General features: G+C 45.1%; 1 protein-coding gene across 5 annotated transcripts in view; it reads right to left on the bottom strand.

The window, feature by feature from the left end:
* LOC147427467 (Small GTP-binding protein) overlaps positions 1-22,780 on the bottom strand; it is a 93,800-nt gene extending 71,020 nt beyond the window's left edge. For 2 of the 5 annotated variants that reach the window (XM_086496457.1, XM_086496459.1), the window contains exon 1: positions 22,375-22,774. In XM_086496457.1, coding sequence (XP_086352583.1) covers positions 22,375-22,656 — 282 coding nt within the window. In that variant the 5' untranslated portion in view covers positions 22,657-22,774. Of the gene's footprint in view, positions 1-22,374 lie in introns of all 5 variants that reach the window. The other 3 variants (XR_015185945.1, XM_086496456.1, XM_086496458.1) reach the window with 3 other exon arrangements.
* Between the last annotated feature and the right edge of the window lie 1,273 nt (positions 22,781-24,053).

Genomic DNA, 24,053 nt, shown 5'->3' with positions numbered 1-24,053 from the left:
TACATACCAAAAAGTGTAGGGAACAAAGGACACCCCTGTTTCACTCCAATAGTGGAATGAACAATGTCAGAAATCCCCTCAGGAGTGCGTACCTGGCCAATCACTGAGCCGTATAAAGCCATGATCCCCCATATGATCTCTGTGGATACTCCCAACTTCAGTAGCCTGTGCATCAATCTGGCCCTCGGCACTGTGTCAAATGCCTTGCGGAAGTCCACAAAGCAACAATACATCCGTCTCCCATGTGCCCGACCCTCCTCAATAATGGCTCTAAGTGTAAGAATATGGTCCAAAGTGGAGAAACCCCTCCTGAATCCAGCCTGCCCTGCTGCTCATATGCCCTCATTTTCTGCCCATTTACTCAGTTGCTGTTCAAGAATGGATGCATACAGCCGTGCCAATGTGTGCCCTATCATAATAGTACGGTAGTTCCCTGGTACCGTGGGGTCCCCTGCCTTGAAAAGAGGTACAATAGTAGATAATCTCCAGGACTCGGGTAGTCCCTCACACATGACACGGTTAAACAACCGCGCAAGAACCTCTGACAGTAAATCTCTAGCATGTATCAAGTGCTCTGCCACAAAACCATCATGATCATATGCTCTCCTAGTCCTCATCCTGTCAATGGCGTTCTTCACCATCTCAGTGGTAAAGAAGGTACTAGTGGCTGGACATGGCTCTAGAGGGTCTGGTAATGGTGGTTGCCCAGGTACTGTATATAATGATGCTGCATATTGACCCCAAATCTCGGAGAGGTAATCACTGGAGGAGGTGAGTGCTCATGGAAGAGACGCCAGGCCTCGCCTGAATCTCGCCTCAAAAAGAGCTGATACAAATCACGTTCCATCTGGGCTAAAAAGGCCCGCTTCTTCCGTCGCACTAAACACCAAAGGGCAATCCGAGACTGTCTATATGTAATGACTCCAAGTATAAGCTCGCTCTGAATCTGAACTCTCATCTCTCTGTACTCCTCATCATACCAACTATTCTAAGGCATGTTCCCAGAACGTCTTCTCTGATCTGGTTGAGTGTGTGGGTATGCCTCTGCTGCTGCCCCATGCAAGATCTCCGTCAATAAAGTGGTGATCTCCTCCACTGAATATACAGGCTCGGCTGCCCCCATCCGTCTGTAAATCTCTTCCACAAACTGAATCCGTCTCTGGTGTAAAAGTATACCGTGTGTGTGCAATCCTCCGTGGTGTCTGAGAGACACTATACTGGAAAGAGACTGAAAAAGTCAGGAGAGCATGGTCCACTGCTACTCCAACAGGCCTAGGGCCCACACTGAGATCTTGAATATGAGAGATGAAGCTCGGTGAAGTCATGACATAGTCCACTGTACTGGCCCCATGTCTGTGTGGAAAGCATGTGAATCCCCCAGACGAAGGATAAATCTCTAGACCATTAAGTATGGCCAGACCATGCGTAGTTGTCATCTCCATGAGATATCTCCCATACTCTGTGTGCTCTTTATCCTGTGAGTGTCTGTCAAGTCCCATCTCCGATATATCCATCTCTCTAAGCATCTCCTCCGAGGTATCATAAAATACCGTTTGGGAGTTGGCCGTCCTGGCATTAAAGTCTCCCAAGAGAATGATATCTCCATCTCTAGAGAACTCCCATATGTCATCATCAAGTATAGAGAAAGGGGATTGCCCTCTAGGTGAGGTATAGACTGATGTGCTAGGGGGAAAGTAACATATAGCAATGTATAAGAATCTACCTGTCTCAGCTCTCAGTCTCACCCACATGTATCTCGCCTGGTCATCTCTCCGGACAATCTCTAATAGCGGCTGCAACTCTTCCTTGAATAAGACTGCTACCCCTCCTGAACCTCGACTTCCATGCTGGGATCTAGCGTCTGGCCGACAAGTTGTCTCCCATAAATGAAATGAAATGAAATGAAATGTTATATTAACGTCTTCAAAAGGCCAGAATGACCTATGAGACCAAACTGATACAAAAGTGGTGAATCTGTTACAATGTCTGAGCACCTTAGTACTAAAGTACTAAGTGTGAAAAGTGTGAAAGTGTGAAAATAAATGTGAATGTGAAAAACTAAATACAAAGTATTAAATAAGCTTCTTAGGAGCATTCTGGGTGTCTGGCTAGAATGCTTCTAATCCTTTGTTGTAGTCTCCTCCGATGAAGTGTGCTTCTGCATCTCAGTCGTGGTCGTCTCGATTTCCTAAGCTAAATCGTCCTGTCAATGAGGGTGCCTTTGGTATGAATGTGGGTACTCCTTTGTGCTGGCTGCTGGCCTCTTGCTTCTCCTTCCACTCCTGCTTCTCTCGATCCGAAGAAATCTGTGATCTGCCTCTGAGGCTGTAGTGCTCTTTGTCTTCTCATTAGATTATCCCTGTGCCGATGTAGTTCTAGTAAGTACAAACCTAAGAATCTTTGATCTTGGTATTGCATGACTCTATCTAGAGGTCCAAAGCCTTCTTTAAATAGGCAATGGAAACGCCCACGTATCTCATAGTATACGGTGCAATGGCATATGTAGTGTAATTCTGTCTCCGGCTCCATTCCGCATAACTTGCAAATTCTGCTCTCAGGTGGGATTCCCCTAAATCTGCCAAATTCAATTTCCAGTTGGTGTGAGGATGTACGAATCTGACCAATAGCACATCTCAAACCATGAGATAGGTGGGTATCCATGTAGCTCGGGCGAATCACAAATCCATCTTCAGATAGCTGTAGGAAGTTTTCTTTGTAGTCGGCCATCTTCGTGCCCAATTCTTGTGTAGGGTCTACCCATGTCCTCTTAGTATCCAACTGTATAAGATCCTGACGGATGATTTTATTAATCTCCGTTCGTGTAATTGCCAGTGATGGAGCCTCAAGAGAGTATTGGAAGGGGGGTAATCTTTCCATACTGAACCCGTGTCTCTGAAACCACGAGGACAGTTGCGCATACCAGCATGATGTATCCCCTTTCATTGCTAATTGTCGAGAGGATTCGAGGGCCAGTCTAGTATCTCGGCAATTATTTGTATCCCACAAACCATGTATAAAGGACACTGATCTGGTAAGAGCTTCAATTTCTATCGGAGGGGCAGCTAGTTCCGCTCGGGTAATCGCGCGTGGTACGGAGGCCTTGGCTCTAATAATTCGGAAAATCATAGATACCAAAGGTCTCTCCATTGACTTCCAATTATCCTGATCCACAGATGGTCCCCAAATCTGGACCCCATAAAGCATAGCCGAAGCCACCACAGTATCAAAGAGCCAAAGTTTTGTTTGTGGTTCCTGAAACTGCACTTGTGAACACATCCTCTCCAACCCTCCCAAGGCCGCAGAGGCTCTGGACAATCTAGCGTCCACTGCTTTCTTAAGAGTAAACTTCGGTCCTGCAAATACCACACAAAGGTATGTGTATGCATCTGTGTACTCTACTCTATCCTGGCCATATACAAATGTAGGTGCCGATCTCCTAGCCCACTGCGGTGTGGTGTTAAACACCATAATTTTGGTTTTACCTAAGTTTACCAACAGTCCACTGTCCTCCGCGAATTTAAGTAATGCATCTAGCTGCCTCTGCATTCCATCTGGTGATTCTGCTATCAATACAATATTATCTGCATACAACAATAAAGGGATCCATGACCCTGCAAGATGAGCACCTCTGTCACCCTCTCTATCAATGTAATCCGATACCTCATCTATGTACATACCAAATAAAGTAGGGGACAGTGGGCATCCCTGCTTTACTCCAACGGTGGAATGAACAATGTCGGAATCCCCTTCTGGAGTACGTACATAACCAGTTACTAACCCGTATAAGGCCATGATGCCACAAATAATCTCTTTGGGGACCCCTAACTCTTGCATCCTGCGCATCAATCTGGCCCTTGGTACTGTATCAAAAGCTTTCCGAAAATCCACAAAGCAACAATACATCCTTCTCTCGCTTGCTCTTCCTTCCTCAATAATTGCTCTGAGCGTAAGAATATGATCTAAAGTGGAATAACCCCTCCTGAATCCAGCTTGTCCTGTTGCCCTTATGCCCTCATTCTCTACCCATCTACTCAATTTGTTCAAGAATGGATGCGTACAGTCGGGTCAATGTGTGACCTACCATAATGGTACGGTAGTTCCCGGGTATCATAGGATCCCCTGACTTGAAAATAGGTACGATAGTAGATAATTTCCAAGATTCAGGTAATCCTTCACACATGACCCGATTAAACAGACGAGCAAGGACTTCTGAAAGTAGATCCCTGGCATGGATCAGAGAGAGAGAGAGAGAGAGAGAGAGAGAGAGAGAGAGAGAGAGAGAGAGCGAGAGAGAGAGAGAGAGAGAGAGAAACGAAATGTTATATTAACGTCTCCATAAGGCCAAAATGACCTATGAGACCAATCTGTTACAATATAGTGAATCTAATACCATGTCTAGGTACAAAAGAACTAGAACAAAGATACTACTACCAGAATCCATCCTCATCTGCACTCTGGATGTTGAGAGAGTATGGCTCGAATCCTCTGTTGTAGTCTCCGTCGATGCTGCGTAGCCCCTCTCCTCAATCGTGGCTGTCTGGATCTCCGTAGCTCCAGTGCTCAATCAATGAGAGTGCCAGTAGTGGTCGAATGAGTGTGAGCCGAGCTCTGCAATGATGGCTGCTCCTCTGGCTGTCCCATATCTAGTGAAAAGAAATCTGTTATCTATCTCTGGGACTCTCTCTCTATCTCTCCCAAGTAAAGTGTCTCTATATTTGTGTAACTCAAGTAGATATATCCCAAGACATCTATGATCCTCATAAGTCATGACCCTAGAGAAAGGACCGAAACCCTCTCTGAATAAGCAATGGGAACGGCCCCGTATCTCACAGTACATTGTGCAATGACCTATGTAATGTAGCTTTGTCTCTCGCTCTAGCTGGCATAGGCGGCATATCCTGCTGTCTGCTAGTATCCCTCTGAATCTACCAGTCTCAATCTCCAACTGATGTGAGAATGTGCGTATCTGACCAATGGCACACCGCAAACCATGAGACATGTGTGTCCATGTAGCTGGGTCGAATCACAAACCCATCTCCTGTGAGGTAGAGAAGATGCTCTCTACAGAAAGCCATCTTCGTGCCCAACTCCTATGGCGCCTCTATCCATGTCCTCCTAGTATCCAGCTGGATCAGGTCCTGACGAATGAGTCTAGTAATCTCCACCCGTGTAAGAGACATCGAGGGTGCTTGTTCATAGTGAAGCCATGCATCTAAAACCATGATGTCATCTATGCATACCAGCATGAAGTGTCCCCATGAAGAGCTAACTGTCTGGAAGACTCAAGGGCCAATCTAGCATATCTATCTCTAGTAGTATCCCACAAGCTCTGCACAAAGGAGACTGATCTAGTAAGCGCCTCAATCTCCATAGGAGGGGCAGCTAGCTCTGCTCGAATGATAGCGTGGGGTACGGAGGCCTTAGCTCTGATCAGTCGAGAGATCATAGATACCAAGGGCCTCTCCATACGTCTCCAACCATCCTGTAGGCAACCATCCTGGCCTACAGAAGGTCCCCAAATCTGCACCCCACACAACATCGTTGAGGCTACTAAAGTATCAAAGAGCCATAACTTTATCCAAGGTTCCTGGAATTGAACCTACGAACACATCCTCTCCAAGCCTCCCAAGGCCGCAAAAGCTCTAGTCAGTCTAGTCTCTGCTGCTCTCCCCAAAGAAAACCTCGACCCACTGAAGACAACCCCAAGGTAAGTGTATGCATTTGTATACTCTACAATCTCCTGACCATATGTGAAAGCCGGTGCTGATCTCCTGATCCACTGTGGTGTGGTGTTAAACACCATAACCTTGGTTTTACCAAGGTTTACAGACAATCCACTATCCTCTGCAAAACTGTGTAATGCATCCAATTGTCGCTGCATACCCTCTGATGAATCAGAGATCAACACAATATCATCAACATATAACAACAATGGGATCCACGTCCTTGCCAGCTGGGCACTTCTATCACCCTCTCTGTCAATGTAATCAGCCACCTCATCAACATCCATACCAAACAGAGTAGGAGACAGTGGGTAACCCTGTTTCACCCCAATGTTGGAGTGAACTATATCAGATATCCCCTCTGGGGTGCAAGTGTGTACATGTCCCATCATTGATCTGTATAGAGCCATAATCCCCCAAATCAACACTATGGGCACCCCCATCTCCTGCATTCTCCGCATCAATTGAGCTCTCGGTACCATGTCAAATGCTTTGCGGAAATCCACAAGGCTACAATAAATCCGTCTCCCATGTGACATGCCCTCCTCAATGATGGCTCTGAGTGTCAGAATATGATCAAGAGTGGAGAAACCCCTCCTAAAACCGGCATGGCCCTTTGCTCGTACACCCTCACCCTCTACCCAATTACTCAACTGCTGCTCAAGAATGGATGCATACAACCGTGCCAATGTGTGCCCAACCATAAGTGCGGTAATTCCCAAGCTCTGTAGAATCACCTTATTTGAAGATACGCACAATAGTAGACAACCTCCAAGAGAGAGAGAGAGAGAGAGAGAGAGAGAGAGAGAGAGAGAGAGAAATGAAAAAATGAAATGTTATATTAAACGTCTTCGAAAGGCCTAAATGACCTATGAGACCAAACTGATACAATCTTGGTGGATCTAATACAATGTCTGGGTACAAAAATAAAATGAAGTAAAGTGAAAAACTAAAATCTTAATTGCTAGATTACTGTACAAAGAACAAAGTGGCTACCCTTACTCAGCTATTCTCAGTGATCGTGATCCTCGTGTGACCAACTTATTTTAATGAGGCTTGTTTGAAAACATGGGCACCACCCTCAAGTTTTCCTCCTCATTTCATCCACAAACTGATGGGCAATCAGAAGAGGTTAATTCTACTGTCTTAGATCTGCTGAAATGTTGTGTCAGATAATAAGGGCAAGTGGGAACGGTATCTACCTATGCTTGAGTATGCGTACAGCAATACGATGCATTTGTCGACAGGCAAGGCACCTTTTGAGATTGTTGAGAGTGGCAAAATGGTTCCTCCCATTTTGCACACAAAGGACAAAATTTTTGAGGCACATCGATATGTAGAGAACATGGATGAAATGTATAAGAAGATCAAGCTTGCCTTGGAGAAGACTCAGGCAAAGCAAAAAAGGGTTGCTGATCGTCACCGATGTCAATTGTTGTTTTCACCTAGTGATTGGGTACTTTTATAGTTTGAAAAGGCAAGGTTAAAGAAGATGAAGGGCATGAAAAGGTTATTTCCCAAGCTCATCATGCACTACTATGAGCCTTTTCAAGTACTTGACAAGATCAGCGATGTTACTTATAGGCTGAAATTGCCTGATACTTGGAAGATTCATAATGCGTTTCACGTGAGTATTCTAAGGCCCTTCGTGGGAGATGTGCCAGAAGAGATGTCAGATGAGAATAAACCAGAAGTTGAGGAACTTGATGAGATCTTGGTATCTAAGCAGATTTTGGCAAGAAAAGTTAAGGGAAAGGTTGCACGACGGTATTTGGTGAAGTTCAAGAACTATCCACCTATGAGTGTGCATTGCTAGAGCCACCAAATGTATTGCAGCTTTACCTTGAGGCCTTTGGGTTATAACCTACGCATGCCCCAACTCAACGTGTTCGAAACAGAGGTAATAATGGCACTAGCACATCAAATGTACATATGGATTCAGTGCAATAGAAGTGGACACTGCTCTCCAAATGCTAAAAGTATAATGAAGTTCAGGAACTATCCACCTATGGATGCAAAGTGGATGGAAGAGTGTGAACTGCTAGAGCCACCGAATGTATTGCAGCTTTACCTTGAGGCCTTTGGGTTACAACCTACGTATGCCCCAGCTCAACGTGTTCGCAATAGAGGTAATAATGGAGCTAGAGCCTAGCACATCAAATGTACATACGCATTCAGTGCAATAGAAGTGGACACTGCTCTACAAATGCTAAAGGTATAATGTTCACTTCTATCATAGATAGAAGGTTTCATTAGGTCATTTGTATCTATGTTACATGACCTTTCTTGCGGATACATGTGATGATTAAAGGGTGCTCATCTATGGCATGTATATTTGGCATGCAATCGAGGACGTTTGAGATTTCAAGAGGAGGGTATGCCACAAGGCTGTGGCAACCACTAACCTTAGTTGCTGATTTCTTTCCCTTGATATTTATTTAATTTTTGGGACCCTCTTTTTGAAGTCACAAATGGCCAAACATTGTGTGGCCAGTGTGAAATGGCCGACGGCCAAGAATTTCACTCGCAACAGTGAAGGGCAGGTCACCACAAGATGGTTGGGCCAATCGGCATTGAAATCTGAGCAGTAAAAGGGTGTCTAGGTTCATTTCAAAGTCATTTAGGCCCCACGCGACACTTATAAGTTGGTGGGTACTAGGAAATAAACTCAAAAGAGGCAAAGCGGACACATGGCGGCACGATTTGACTTGCATGAAGAGGGGGCGCCCAAATTGAGAGAGGAGGCTGATTTTGCACATAAGTGAACTCCAGTGTGTGTGAGTAGTGGGTGCAGGTGATCACGACTTTAATGGAAAGCTAGCCTTCTCCCTTGTCTTATGAAGCACGATGGTTCCGCTCTCGTGCACATCTCCCCCCCTTTGAATATAGAAACGTGATGCCCCACTGGGAATCTCCTTTGAATATAGAAGATGTACAGTTGAGTGGTTCAGTGACAGTTGTGAGACAGATGTGCAGGTGAGAAGATTGATGTGGAAAATGGAGGAGCAGTGGATAAATAGAATCTATCACTTAGTACTGAGGCCAGAATATAGAGAGAGATATAGATAGATAGATAGATTAGAGAGAGAGAGAGATGAGATCGACACAGAATAGGGGACACAGAATGGACCAATCCCCCCCCCCCCATAATAGTATCTTTATTACTGAGGAGAAGTCTATACAAGCACTTGAACCGAACATATTACCACATTCATTCTAGAATAAGACTTGGTGGTTCCCAGAAGCCTCGGCTTCCTATTCCTAGGGGAAAACCCTATTCCAAGGAACTTCCGTTCCTTATTCCAAATCCTCGAGAATCAAGGTTCTCGCCTCTGGATCTCACCTTCCACACTCAAGGCATGGCATCCCTAAACTCTTTTCTGACTCTATTTCTAGAGTCCTCTTCTCGCAAAACAGCTCTGCTTTCCCGGACGCAAAGTCCTTACTTGGGAATCTCAACTTCCGGATCACAACTCGAGAGACTACCTCTCTTTGATCCATAGATCTACTTCCCAAACTTGGGTACGAAACCCTTGGGCTGATCAAGCTCTAATTCCTCAGAGCACTTTCTCTGCTCCTACTCCCTCACTAAGAGGAAGTACACCTGCAAACAAATACTTAGAGATCATAACATGAAAATCGTTACCTTTAAAGTTTCGACGCTCAAAACGCAACTCAGTTCTCGAAAAGCAATTCCCCGGAAGGGATTTCTTCATAGAAAATCCTCTCTTCCAATCCTACACACAAAAGAGGTGTGTTCTCGGGTTCCTTCTCATAAATCAGCCCCGTTTACGACGTTTATGGGCTGAAAACAGAGAAAAACAGAAGCTTGTCACGATGGAAACACGCTCCGTAGGCACTTCTTCACGAGGAAACTTGCGCACTGGGTCCTCGCGACATCTGGTACACTTGGGGCAACCATGGGCATCACCGGCAACGTCTTCTTTGCGGATGAAATCTGCAGTAGCATCTTCTTCTTGCAAAAAAACTAATCTTTCCTCTGGGAGAGGGTGTGTGATGCTTTTATAGCTCCTTGGCCACGGCAAAGATAGCAAAGCATTGGCTGCTCACGTAGAGATCGCGGCCGTGTTTTCGGGGTTTTTTTTTTTTTTTGCGTTGTCTACAAGAAAAAGAGAGAAAAATCGATGGCTGGTTTATACTGCTTTATTTAATCAAGTCACCTTTAAAAATGGTCTAAATCTGTCCAAAAACTCAATAAAACCTTATAAATTAAAAACAATGCTTTCACAACACTTCCCAGGCGTCCCTGGATGTAATCACATGCACAGTTGCAATGCAGACATAGACTTCCTCGCGGGAAAGCATCTGCTTTCCCGAAAAGCAATTCCGCTTCCTTAGAAAGCATCTGTTTTCCTCAAAGTTTCCTCTGAACCCATCTTCATTCAAGTGCTTGCTTTTCCTTGTGCACAATTCTAACACAGTTCGGAATTTCCTCTTGACTGTGGATATTCCCTTTCCGATGCACCCGTCGCCCACCTTGTGACGCATCAAGAATACCCATCACCTAGTCCTTTCCTACCGAACTTACAGTACAATCTCCTTCGCGATGCTCTATGTCACCCATCCTATGACGCATCAGAGATGTCCATTCTCGGATGGTCGGATACTTCTTCCCGATGCTCCCTGTCACCCATCCGATGTGACGCATCAGAAGTACCCGTTCCTGCTGGCCTTACAGATATTCCCGTTCTCAGTGCTCCCGTCATTACTTTGAACGACGCACTAGGAATACTCTGTACTCGGATGTCTCCAGTGAGAAAAACCCTCTCACTTAAAATTCCAATAATTCATTTAGAATTATTTTTCTTGGTGTTCCAAGCGAGAAAACCCTCTCACTTATAAATCCAATAATTCGTCAGATAAAGCCAATTTAGCAACAGTAGGAGCCTCCTTCACAAGTACTCGGTTAGCTAATTGCTAATCACCCGGAGGTACAAGTGAACTCGGAGAGATTTCTCGCAAGAAATCTCGTCGAGATTTCTGATTCAGAAGGCAAGTATCCCTACAGGTGCAAGAGCTCGAGGGCTTGCTACAGATGCGACCGGCACATGAAACAGAGCCCGAAACAGTAAATTACAGCCTACTATGTATTTTTGCAGGTTTGGCGTTTTGACCCTCATTGATCCCTAATACACCCAGGAGCTTCGGGGAAGCTAGGGATAATTGTAAGGTGTTCTGGTGCATTTTCGGGGCAGAAAACAGAGAATTCAGCATGCTGCAGATTCTTGCCACGTTTGGGAAAGTGCTCGAATGTGCCGGGAAAGTCGCATTTTGCACGGGGATTTTGTCTATGAAGCCTCCTGCTGCGGTTATGCTTCAGAAATCGGGCTAGAGTAGGCCATTTTCAGCCCGATAAAAGCGGGACAGCTCGTAGGAACTTACAGGTTTTTCTCCCAAGTTTAATAAGAATAAAGAAATACCGAAAAAGGTGCCAATCTTTGGGGCCTACAGGGGATCGTTGTCTGCTTGGAAGCACTCTAGCTGCCAAGCCGTGCTTTGTTTGAAGTGTCAATTCCAGTCACAGGTTCACGTGAAGTTTCTTTGTGTAGTAAAGTTTGTCAAGTAAAGATTCGGGTGAAAGCTAAAGTCTACCGCCCTACGGGCCGGTTTCACGAGACTGAGCAATCTCCACTATGGTTGTCCTTCAAGAAGAGGAATGGCGAGACCAGCCATAGTCGTCCCATGAGAAGAGCACTAAGCTAGACTGAGTAGTCTCGGTTCTAGTCATCGGCAAAGAAGGCAAGTAGGCCATACCAAAAATGTTTGCGCCCATCATGCGTGTATCTCCCGCCTCCAATCCTCCCGTATCAACCAAAGCACGATTCATGCTAAGAATGTCACAAGATTGCAAGTCAACTATCCTCAAGCCGACCAGAGAGATGACATTAGCCAAGGTCGAGGGATGTGTATGATGTAAGCACTGAGGTTGAGTGTAGACAACTCTGAAGGTAAGAATCCAAAGGTTGCGAGAGAACAAGAGCAATCTTATTGCCAATCAAGAAATCGATTCCTATAAGATCCCCCAAGGAAGTCCAAGAACTAAAGCTCCTATCAATTCTCTAGATCAAAGCCAAAACGATGACCAAGGAGAGGTCCACAATCCTCTTCGTAAGGCCAAGAGAATGCTCCTCCATCGACAAAGTACCTGTCGTACCAAGGTCCAATGTTGTATCTATCCACCAACGAATGGTGGTGTCTTCTCCAAAAAGTCGATGTTTCCATATGCCGTGAGAACGGCCATCTCTCTCGTAAAGTCCACTCAAATAGTGTGAACAAACCAAACCACAAGTCATACCCCCTTTTGGAGTCACAACTGTCGATGTCGAAATGGAATGAAAGGTCCCTCGTAGATCTCATGCCCAAAAGAAATGATGAAGCCAATGTCGAGGATACTACAAGATGGCACAAACCACCACCGGTTGTTGTCCTGTCAGTGGGTAACCGAAGGAGAGGCAAAGTGGCAAACTTTGAGCATGTTGTCCGCCCAAAAATGCGCCTACCCAAAAAAAATCGGTGTGCTCATCCAGTCCTGGAGCGTTGCAGAGGTCCTTATAGTGTAGATCTCTTTGTCAAAAGCCGTCGAGAGGTTGACAACAAATTTTGAAAAAAAACGTATAGCTCGAAAGCAGCTACCAATATGCCTTTGTCGTCGTCGACCTGATCGAAGATACGGTATAACGGAAGTCCAATGCCAAAATCTCCATCATAGGGATTCCTCCATCGCCAAGAATCCTCGTAGCCAATCCAATACAAAGTCCAAGCCATAGTGGCTCCACTGTCGCAAAAGGAGATTGTCAACCCGAGCCGAACGAGATGTGAAGCTGAGGAGTTGCAATCCGATGCAGAAGTTGTTGATGCCGATGGTGATGACACCCCGAGGGGCTGCTCTTGCACATGCCAACTCAATACACAGCCACCAAAGAGTAGAAAGGAGGGTGTCCGCGGGGAGAGAGGGCAACGGAAGGGGCTGCCCTTGGCAAGTTGGCTGAGCTCAGCCCAAGGGGCTTCTCGCCCCTCAATTCTCAAAAAGATGCTAGCAAGCAGCCATCAGCGTTCCCGAAAAAACAACAAGGCGTTTGATTAAGAAACGCGGCCCTTATACTCCACGTAAACTTATTTAAAATGCAGGCACATAACAGATACGACTCTACAATGAGAGAGGGCACTAGGGTTAACCAGCCACAATGAGGGCCCCACGACTAGCAGGAGAAAAAAAACTCACCCACCCTAAAATAGGGTACCCAGACATAAATAAGTCAAGCCAGCCAATATGACAAGGACCAGATGCAACCTACTATGCTAAGCAAGTGGGTGGCCAGCCCGGGTGCAGACTAGCCTGTAGAAGTATCCCCGAACCCTAGATGAAGCAACACAATGGTGTAACTCTAACATGGTTCACCTACCTTCATCTTCATCAAGGACTAACAAAGACTTGCAGATGGATAGCACTCTTGTCATATTTCTTTCTCAGCACAAGGCTCCAACATTGGCTCGTACTTCCTTGGCACAACTTAAGAGGAGCTATTCAGTCTTCAGAGGATGGTGTGGCAGACGAATCAAAAGTTGTACATCTTTGTGATACTCGGGCACCGGACACATGTATGTTGGCTTCTTGCATTGTGAGCCAGACTTTGGAGCAAGATGGCTCGACTACTTCCCGGAAGAGGTCGACCGATGTCCGTCTTTTCCTATAACCTATAGCTATTGATGGCATGCCCACACGGCATGGTGTACAAGCCAGCCTATATAGTTGACACGTTTCTAGAGCTACGCGAACACTGATGGCGGTTGTGCACACTTGGTTGCCGATGGTGGATGGTATTTTGTCTATCCTGCACCCTACAGTTCTCAGTAGAGAGGTGTGCTTGATGCACTAGTGGAGACAACTTGCAAATTCCTGCTTCACTCTTTGAGGCCCTAGATCCCTGATCTTGTTGTGTACCTAGGTCTGAGAGAGGGTGTAACAATTTTGGAGGTCATCTCCTCGGTTTCCGGTGTAAATCTTGTGAGTAAGGGCTTCTTTGTGATCTAATGGGGCATTTCTAGATTCTAGGCATCATGAGGGATCTTTCCCGCATTTTGTCCAATGTGCCACTTGTGGCCTTTTTGTTCGGCACCCTATTTTTATGGTTTTGACCCTTCATATTCCCATTTATTTGACATGGGTTATTGAGATGTGGGTCGGCCGGGTATTATTGTTGCTTCCCTGTATAAAAGGTGGGGGGGGGGGGGGGGGGGGGGGGGGGGGGGGGGGGGGGGGGGGGGGGGGGGGGTTGCACATTTTAGCAAATTGAAGAGTTGTGAACCTTGTAGTCATTTTTTTTTGGTAGGAAAGGAGGTTGTATTTTGTGTACAAAAGAGCCCTCTGGAGATGCTCAGTGGCCTATCGTCCAGAGGAAGTACAAAAGTGGGATAACAATGTGAGGGCTATGGGGATATCAAGGTGGCATGTATGATGAATGTAAAATGAACCATTGGACAGGTGGGAGATGGCAGGTGATGTGACCATGGTTCCAACTAAAAAAAACAGATAATCTCGCCCATGTGTGAAGAAAGGAATATCTACGCTGCTTCCCTGCCCTAGAGGAGCGTGTAGAAGTATCCCACTAACTGCGAAGAGTATTCTGCAGCTCAATCCAAATGGCTATCAAAGTGGTAGATGTAGGGGAAGACTATGGGCTTAGAATGTGAGCACAACAAGCCTTCCACATGGTCTAAAGAGAGATGTTGCAGATCATAGTAAAAATTATATCCCGCTGTAGAAGTCCAACGGCATCTAAAATCATCTGCAAAGTGCCCACTCTATATCCCAAGGAAGTAAGCATAAAGATTGGGTCTGTTCCGCACGATGAGCCTTCTCCCAAGAGAGACAGTGTACTCAGAAAAGGAAAGAGGAGCTCCATCAGCCTGCAAAGAAGGCCCCACTCACTAGGATCCCAATCCATCTCAACTAGGGGCTTTTCCTACCATATCCACAATCTCCAAAGTGGTGCCTCCTTTGCAGAAAAAAAAGGGTCGACACACGAGCACCTCTCTAGAGAGCCTTATAGTCTCTCTTGTGATAGCAAAATTTGCCCCCCAAGGGTTTGAGCACACCTTCTCTCTCTCCATATTCTCTCTATAGTGTTTTTCACGCTCCTCTTCTCCTCTCTCTCTCCCGAATGCTCCCTTGTCACCATGCCTTCCACTGCACTTTGACAATTAGAGGCTGAAACAGCTAATGATGTTTCCAATCACACTACTGATGAGGACAATGAGAATCCAATTGCTCCTGAAGGAGGGAGCAAACCAATCAAATTACCCGTGTGGCTGTTGAATACTCTCTGGGATCCTATGTTACTGACTTTCCTCATGGCAGTGCTTGTTGGGACACCCAACCTAGGGTCTGGATTGGTGGTATGGTATGCCCGTCCTTGAAGTGAAACTGTAAGGTGCAACCGAAATGAATGTTGAACTTTGCTCAAGATGAGTGCTCCAAACTGTGCTCAAGGGTTCCTTTTTACTTACGGAAGGGAGAGCCTTTCGTTCCTTTAGTGAGAGAGTGCAAATGATCACAAACAAAGTGAATGACACTGTGAATGAAGGTGTTCAGACTGAGAGAGAGAGAGAGAGAGAGAGAGAGAGAGAGAGAGAAGAATACGACACCAAAATGTTGTCAAACCCTCCTCCAAGGACCCCACTCTCTATGGCAAGAGAGGTCTATGCTATTGATGGCACAAACTTGGTACAATGGTCTGGATGCAATGGACTATCGACGATGTCAACGACAATGATGACTGCGACGAGACGGGCTGAAATCTGGAAACGCTAGGGGGTGAAATCTGCAAATTTGCTATCTGCTGAATTCTGACACTGTGTTAGCGAGGATAGGGATGGCGACGACGCGACGACGATGCGCTGAAAATGCAGATGCTGAAATCTGCGAACAGCGGGCTGAAACTGAAAACGTTGGCTATTTGCGAGGTTTGGGGCGATACTTGCAGAGTCTAAGTGCTGAGAACTGAAAACGCTAATGCTAGGGCTGATTCTGTTGTCTAGAATCTACAAAACACTGATGTGAATCTGCAAGTGCAGAAACGCCAAGCTGTTCTGTGATCTGCAAAAACGTTAGGCTGATCTGGGGATCTGCAAAACGCTGGTGCTGAAACTGCTGTAGAAACGCCAAGGCTGATCTGCTGTAGAAAAACGTTGGCTGGTCTTGATGGCTGAAAAACGCTAGATAATCCTACCGGTTCTTGTTGAGAAGGTGCATTGCAAGCGTAGGTACTCTGCTGCCTCTTCTACCAGAAAGTGCTAGCGCTAGGTTTCTTTTATAGAGCTTAGCAAATTTGCCCTACACAATTTCCCAACAAAGTCACTTATTAATAAAAAGTGAAAAATGGATAAAATAGGGAAAATGGGTTCTGTGCATTGTTAATGCTTATGATGGCTACTCACTGTAATGCTGATAATCATGTTGTGCAACAAGAGGATATGCAACTACTCTAAGTGCCTGGACATTCACAGCCTACGAACACTCACAAAGGTGCCAGAACACTTCCTAAGCTGACTTGAACCCTGGACCTGAAGTAGCTTGTCCACATGCACAAAGCGTTATATGTGCACGTGACATCCCCACCTTTTTAAAGTGAGGTATGGGTACCGAACTATATAGCGTCGAGGGAGATCGCCAACAACGTTTGGAAACCTGGGAAGGACTCTTCGCCGACCCACTCTGATGCGTGGGTCGAGCGATACTTGAGCTTCATAAAGGTCTGCAATGCTTGCTTCTTTGGGCCGCGCCGAAAGCGACAAAGGGATATGTGGCTGCGTCTATGGACGTAGTCCACCTTCATCAAGAATCTCCAAGGAAGAAAATTCCTGAAACCACTTCGAACACAAAATCATGAACATACCCATTCCATGTAGAGTGACTGGAAAAATACTATTCTTCCGAAAAGACTGCGCATGCAATGCAGATAAACAAAGCGACGAAGTGCGAACCCGTTCACTAAACACACGCAAAAATTGGGGTCGAAACTTAGACTTTCTAATCTAAATCTATCGACTGTGGCAAATCACAACGGAAATGCCGATGATTGATTGACAATCTTGCTCGTGTTCTATCTAAGACTGTGTCATGCGAAGGAAGAGACATGGAATTTAAATTGCTTGAATGCAAAACTTTCTTCTTTTCGAGAGAAATCCACATACATCCGTCCTCATCCATGAGTGAATCATGTCCATCGTACAATAGGGCATGCCTATGAAACGGGAACACGTAAAGATGGTGACGAAAATACAAGAAACCGTCACCAATGAAACACTCAAACAATGCGTGCTGACTAATCATACGAACACACAATACTTCCTGAGTGGGTTCCTTGAACCTCAGCTCGAGAGCCAAGATCGGGTCTTCGTGATTGATCGTATCTGCAATGAGGTTAGCTTTATGAGAAAAATCATCAAGCAAACCATCATCCTTGTGAACAATCACATCTTTATCATGCAAAACATGTGGATCGTGCTGTGGAGAAGAAAGGACTGAGACAGTCTCCTTCTCACGTTCTTTTTCGTATTCTGTTTCATGTGTCTTTTCATGTTCTTTGTTACGCAACAAATCATGCTTCTCTAGAATGAGACTACGTGTTTTATCCTCGTCCAAAACATGAGAGTGAGATTAGTGACATAGATGGAATCTTAGCGTCACATTGAAGAACCACGAGAGGTGCTCCTTCAACTGCGAGACTGAGAGTGTTTTTTTTCCAACAAACTTGTGGATGATGACCTTTAAACCACTTAATGCCAAAAATCACATCGTATCCTGAAAGAAGAGAAATCACAAACTTTCGACGAAAACGGACATTTTGAATGGACACGGTCACATCAGGACATTCATGCGTTAACGAAGAGTGCATGCTAGGAGCAAACCCAGAGGCCTTAATGGAATCAATGGGTCGAGCTTCTAGACGTACGCTCTTCACGAGAGTCGCTAATCACATCATGCATACTACCAGAATCAAAGAAGACCAAAATGTGTTGACCATTCACATAACCATAACAATGCATGAGAGATGCATCAGCATGATCGTGAGAAACTTGGGACACATTAGTGTGTTCTCTGATTGCATTAATAGAAGATGTGAATTCTATGGATTTCTTTGTGGGTTCTTTAGGTTCGTTCTTAGGACAATCTCATCTTATGTGACTCTCAGTGTGACATTGATAACATCTTCCTTCCTTGGAATAAATGACTTGTTCTTCTGCCATTATGTATCCTCCTATAATTCCTTGTGCAGCTTTTTCATCCGGGGTTAGCTTAGGTTTAGGTGGTATTTTAGCTTTACCCTTAGATTCATTTTGAGAGTTCTTTTCTGAAGGATTAGAGTAAGATTGGCTAGAAGAGTTGCCGTGCTTACCGTTCTTACCGTTCTGTGCGTTCTGAGGACTCTGAGAGGTACTGTGAGAAGACTTGTTCTCCTTAGGCTTTCCCTTGAATGGCATCACCACAAGGTACATGGCTGCCGTCAAAACCTTGCTATTTCCTGTCTTCTTAGTTGTCGCAAAGTAAGTTTTAAATTGATGCAACCAAGAATGAATAATAGTAGTATCCATCTTACCGTCATACTTACTGAACGTCAACTTCTCAGTGACGGGGTTGTTGGAGTCCGAATCTCTGCTTGAGCTACTTGATGAACTACCAACATCTTTGACCGGCTCGGGTTTCGAGGTAAGTACCTGTAGGACCAACTCTTACATGCGTTGGTCTCTCTGCGCCTCACACTCAACTCCAAGGCCGCTCGTCTGTCTTCCGCCGCCAAGCGCGCTTGCTCACGCTCATGCTCCAAGGCTACCCTTCTGTCTTCGGCCGCCGTCTCTGGTGTCGTATCTCTCTTCTCTCTCTATCTCTCAGTCTCATACACTTGCACGCACAGTATCCATTCACTTTGTTTGTGATCATAGCATTCTCTCATTAAGAACGGAAGGCTCTCCCTTCCATAAGAACAAAAGGAACCTTGAGCACAGTTCGGAGCACTCATCTTGAGCAAAGCGCAAACATTCATTCCGCTGAACCTTACATCTTCCCTGCGGACGCACCCCTTGGCGGCCTTGCGCTCACACCAAGGTTGCTTTTTCCCACCTCACGTCGATTGGCCGGCCACTAAGTGCATAGTCCGCTCTCAATGAGTGAAAAGAGGAACAAGGGGAGGCCGGACAAGCCCTTCTTTCTTGGGTTACTTGTCACTGTTCAGAAACGCGATTAGGAATCAACACACCTAAGTGGACTTGGGTTACGTGCGACCGCAACAAGCAAAAGAAAATTATGTGGTTCTTTCCTTGAGTGATACAAAACACTGCCAAAGCTCTGATACCAATGTAAGGTGCAGCGGAAGTGAATGTTGAACTTTGCTCAAGATGAGTGCTCCGAACTGTGCTCAAGGGTTCCTTTTTACTTACGGAAGGGAGAGCCTTCCATTCCTTTAGTAAGGGAGTGCAAATGATCACAAACAAAGTGACTGACACTATGCATGAAGGTGTTGAGACTGAGAGAGAGAGAGAGAGAGAGAGAGAGAGAGAGAGAGAGAGAGAGAGAGAGAAGAATACGACACCAAAATGTTGTCAAACCCTCCTCCAAGGGCCCCACTCTCTATGGCGAGAGAGATCTATGCTATTGATGGCACAAATCTGGTACAATGGTCTAGATGCAATGGACTTGCCGACGATGTCGACGACAATGATGACTGCGACGAGACGGGCTGAAATCTGAAAACGCTAGGGGCTGAAATCTGCAAATCTACTATCTGCTGAATTCTGACACTGTGTCGGCGAGGACGGCGATGGCGACGACGCGACGACGATGCGCTGAAACCGCAGATGCTGATATCTGCGAACAGTGGGCTGAAACTGAAAGCGTTGGCTGATCTGACCGTGTGGCGAGGATCTGCTGCGGGAAGGTGGGATTTGCGAGGTTTGGGGCGATACTTGCAGAGTCTAAGTGTTGAGAACTGAAAACGCTAATGCTAGGGCTGATTCTGTCGCCCGGAATTTGCAAAACGCTGATGTGAATCTGCAAGTGCAAAACGCCAGGCTGTTCTGTGATCTGCAAAAACGCTAGGCTGATCTGGGGATCTGCAAAACGCTAGTGCTGAAACTGCTGCAGAAACGCCAAGGCTGATCTGCTGTAGAAAAACGCTGGCTGGTCTTGATGGCTGAAAAACGCTAGATAATCCTGCCGGTTCTTGCTGAGAAGGTGCACTGCAAGTGTAGGTACTCTGCTGCCTCTTCTGCTAGAAAGTGCTAGCGCTAGGTTTCTTTTATAGAGCTTAGCAAATTTGCCCTACCCAGTTTCAAAACAAAGTCACTTATTAATAATAAGTGAAAATTGGATAAAATAGGGAAAATGGATTATGTGCACTGTTAATGTTCATGATGGCTACTGACTGTAATGTTGATGATCATGTTGTGTGCAACCAGAGGATATGCAACTACTCTAAGTGCCTATACATGCACGGCCTACGAACAGACTCACAAAGGTGCCAAAACACTTCTTAAGCTGACCTGAACCCTAGACCTGAAGTAGCTTGTCCACATGCACATAGGGTTAGATGTGCACGTGACAAAAACACTAGGCCGGAATAGCTACATGCTCCCAAGGGGTGTGGCAGTTAGTTATCTTATGTTGATTTATGTGCATTGGGTTGTCATGTGCGGGATGGGTCGTTGAAGAGCACTCATGAGTCACAATAACCTACAGAACTCTTGATTCTTCACCCAACCTCTTCCTGAAAAAACACTTATCCTTCAAAGTTCACTCCAACTCTCTTGGATTGGTTCCACATCCAAGAGCTCGGGCGGGGGGGGGGGGAGGGGATGGTTACGAGTTCCACCTCCTTTCCAATGTGACTATAGTATCTCTTAGGAGCAGATTAGGTGGAGAGCTATTTTGTGGCTATGCCTGCCTGTAGAGCCATGTATGTGCCCGCCAAATAACCTAGCTAAAAGCAAGATCCTTATTCCTACGATTAATGGGGTCAGAGTCTGTATTTCTACATTTTTCAATCATGTCTCTTTTTATATAATATACATAAATGTGCCGAGTGGCACACTTATGCTTAGGTGGCATATTCATGCAAATGTGGCATTTTAATAGGGCGCCTTTGTTTATTCATGTCGTGGGGTGTGTGGATGTGAGTAGGCCGTTTGAGAGGGTCCCTACTTCCCCAATTTTTGTGCGTAGCCATTTTTTGGGATGTGATTGCCCTCTCCCACAATCTCTCCTCTGTAGGGTTTCCTCTCTCTCTCTCGCTACGATCTCTCTCTATCTAACCCTCCTCTCTAATGAACCCTAACCTCACCCCCACCCCGATTTTCTATTTTAAGCGCACTGTGAGCAAGTAGAGGACGGAGATCACCGACTCGCCCATCCGTGGGCAGCGTAACCACGAAACATTTCACCCCGAAACGGGGGCGTTTCACCCGAAACGTTTCACCCAAGAGAGGAGCCTCGGTGAAACGTATGACTGAAACGCCAATTTTGGGTGTATATAGTATTATACATATATATATATACATAATAGGTGTGCACATGTTAAAAACCCCCAAAAATTTTAGGCGTTTCAACAGAGGCGTTTCACCAGCATGCTGAAACGTTTCAGGCATATCAGGCGTTTCACGTTTCACCCCGGCCGAAACGCGTTTCGCGGTTTCACTGTCCGTGGGTGCTTTGAAGTTCTCTTGGCAGAAATATAGCCACTAAGAGGGCTTTCCACCATCAATTGCACACTCATCTGGAGGGAGATCATCGCCAAGATGTATGAGACTAGGTGGCTGTCCACTCACGGAGAGAGTTGTTAACCCATGTATGAGGCCTCGTTCATCATCCAATTCACCTTGCCACTTTGACAAGCTTTCCATAACCATTTGCAAAAAAGCAACGAATCGTAAACATCTCTCAAAGAAAGAAAAATTAGAAAGAAAGAATTTGAGCTCTAAGATTTGTTTCAAACCTCATCAAGGATTGGGGAGCATAGCTTTCCATTAGCCCTAATCACTTTATGCAACTAGAATCTACATTTTTATATTGAAAGCCTATTCACAAATATGCCTCTGCCATCTGATATAATTACATGTGCAATGGGCTTATCTTCTTTGCAGCCTAATGAAAAACTCAATCTGTGCTTACCCTAATCAAGAAAAGACTTTGTGGCAAAAGCACTTAAGTGTTCTTCGATGTACTAATGGCTTCAATAAAAACAACCAGAAAAGAACAAGGGGCTCTTTCACATTTGGCACAGTGTGTAGGTATAGTTTGCTGATAGCAGGGGAATTTCTCTTCCTTGCAGAACTTTCAGGCCTTCCCATACAACAAAAATCCCATTGTCAAATTCCTTCACATGTAGCTAAGGTCCCATTGCTTTGGAATTACCCCCACACTAGTTCAACTTTTGAGCAGGTAAGTATGATTAATCTTTTGCATCACCAGTCTCATTAGATGTTACAATCTCCTTCAAAAAAACTGACTATTGGAAGTCTGAGTTCGTCGTCAATCACCCGCTAGTAAGCATCAATGTGACATATCAAATGTTTGAAGACAAGAGAAGCAAATGTTGTATCATAGTCACAACAATCAATCGATGGAACAAAGGCAGACCTTGGACAGGCGATCTTTGCCCATATCAATAGCATGAAGCAGCGAAGATGGATGAGGGAGTTTGATGTCTGGGAGCTCAGGAGCTTCGATGGCACTGCTTTGGCAGCGAGTACCCAACAGAATCCGGCAACGCTGGCCCCTCTCTGCTCGTGCATGACTGAGCGACAGCTGGCTATGAGACACGCTGAGTCCCAAGAAAGCCGGGTGGAGGTCATTCTGAGGAACTGCTTGGTAATGACGTGATAGCAGGTCCATGCTCCAAAGCGAATAGGCTGCTGCCATTGGGGGGGGGTATGTGTGTGTGTGTGTGTGTGTGTGTGTGTGAGAGAGAGAGAGAGGTCCCTCCCTATCGCTCTTCCTGTATCAGTCTCTCGTTCTACTGATGAAGAATTCAAGACCACATATTTTGAAAGGGAGTGCCACGTGGCACAAATTATGAACAAGTGAGCTTTGTGTGCTCCTTTCTTCTGTTGCCTTCCATGTCAAAGGATGGCTCTGCTACTATAGCAGCGGATGATGATTGAGCTAGATGCTAGACAAAGGTCCCAAACTTCATTAGGTATTCTCTTTGTGGTTGAGTACATACAGTCTCAACGGAATACCTTTTGAATTACTCCAGTGTTCCTAATCTCATTTTGCCTAATGGCTTCAAAAAAATTAAAAGGTGCTCCTAATTCAAAGATTCCACTCAAAAACAAAACAAAAAATCATGCATTAATCTACAGAACATAACGACAGACAACGAAGAAGCACATAGATTTGCAACAATATTACCTAAGAAAGATGTATACAACATTGAGAGAGAGAGAGAGAGAGAGACAAAGACACTAAAGAGAACTTAGAAGAAAGCGCTAAAGGAAAAATGAAAGAGCAAAGAAACACCTATTTATATGGACACAAAAGGTCTTTTGACTTTTTATCTTCATTTGTCTTTTGATTTTCCACCTTTATTCGTCTTTTGACTTTCCACCTTCATGTGTCTTTTCATTTCCTAAACTCACCCTTCACTTATGCACTTAATATGTTTTGAAAGAATTTTTATTTTTCTGAGATTTGGGAGACCTAATCAAGGGTTCTCTTGAAATACTATAGAAGTGTCTTTCAACTCACTACCACCATGAGTTAAACGTTACCCTACTTAACCCGTCGGCTAGGCCCAAAACTTTGCCCTTCTTCTACTCTATGGGATGGATCTTTGAGAGATGCTACTTTAAACATGAATTAACATTATTACATGGGAAGCTTACGAGCCTTTTTCCCTTTCTCTCACTCTGGACTAGTCCATGTGATAGAATGGTCGTAGTTGTTACTAGTGTAAAGCAATCTAATAATGTAATTAGTTGTGTTGCTTATAACAGCATTGATGAGCCTAGACTTTATTTCGAGTAGCATAACAAGGCCTCTAGCACCATAAAAATTAAGTTTCTTTGAGTTTTGTATTTCTTCTACTACATAGCTTCAACGGATAGCCTCTAACAAGTCAATATGTACAAACCATATTGACTTGTCATTGAGCTATAGGGAAAAGCATCTAGGAGGCTCAAGAACGTGGGAAATGAAATGGTACATTTGCGGTAGGCGAAGGCATGAAGAATCCAGAAACACCATGTAACGCATGCAATCAAGTAGTGTTGTTGAAAGGGGAAGCCGAAAATCTCCTCTAAGCTTCACACACACAT

The sequence above is a fragment of the Adiantum capillus-veneris genome, chromosome 23 (assembly GCF_014529385.1).
Source record: "Adiantum capillus-veneris isolate H3 chromosome 23, ASM1452938v2, whole genome shotgun sequence".
NCBI classification, from domain to species: Eukaryota; Viridiplantae; Streptophyta; class Polypodiopsida; order Polypodiales; family Pteridaceae; genus Adiantum; species Adiantum capillus-veneris.
Note: the sequence above shows the minus strand (reverse complement) of the source record. Positions and strands in the feature narration are given on the sequence as shown.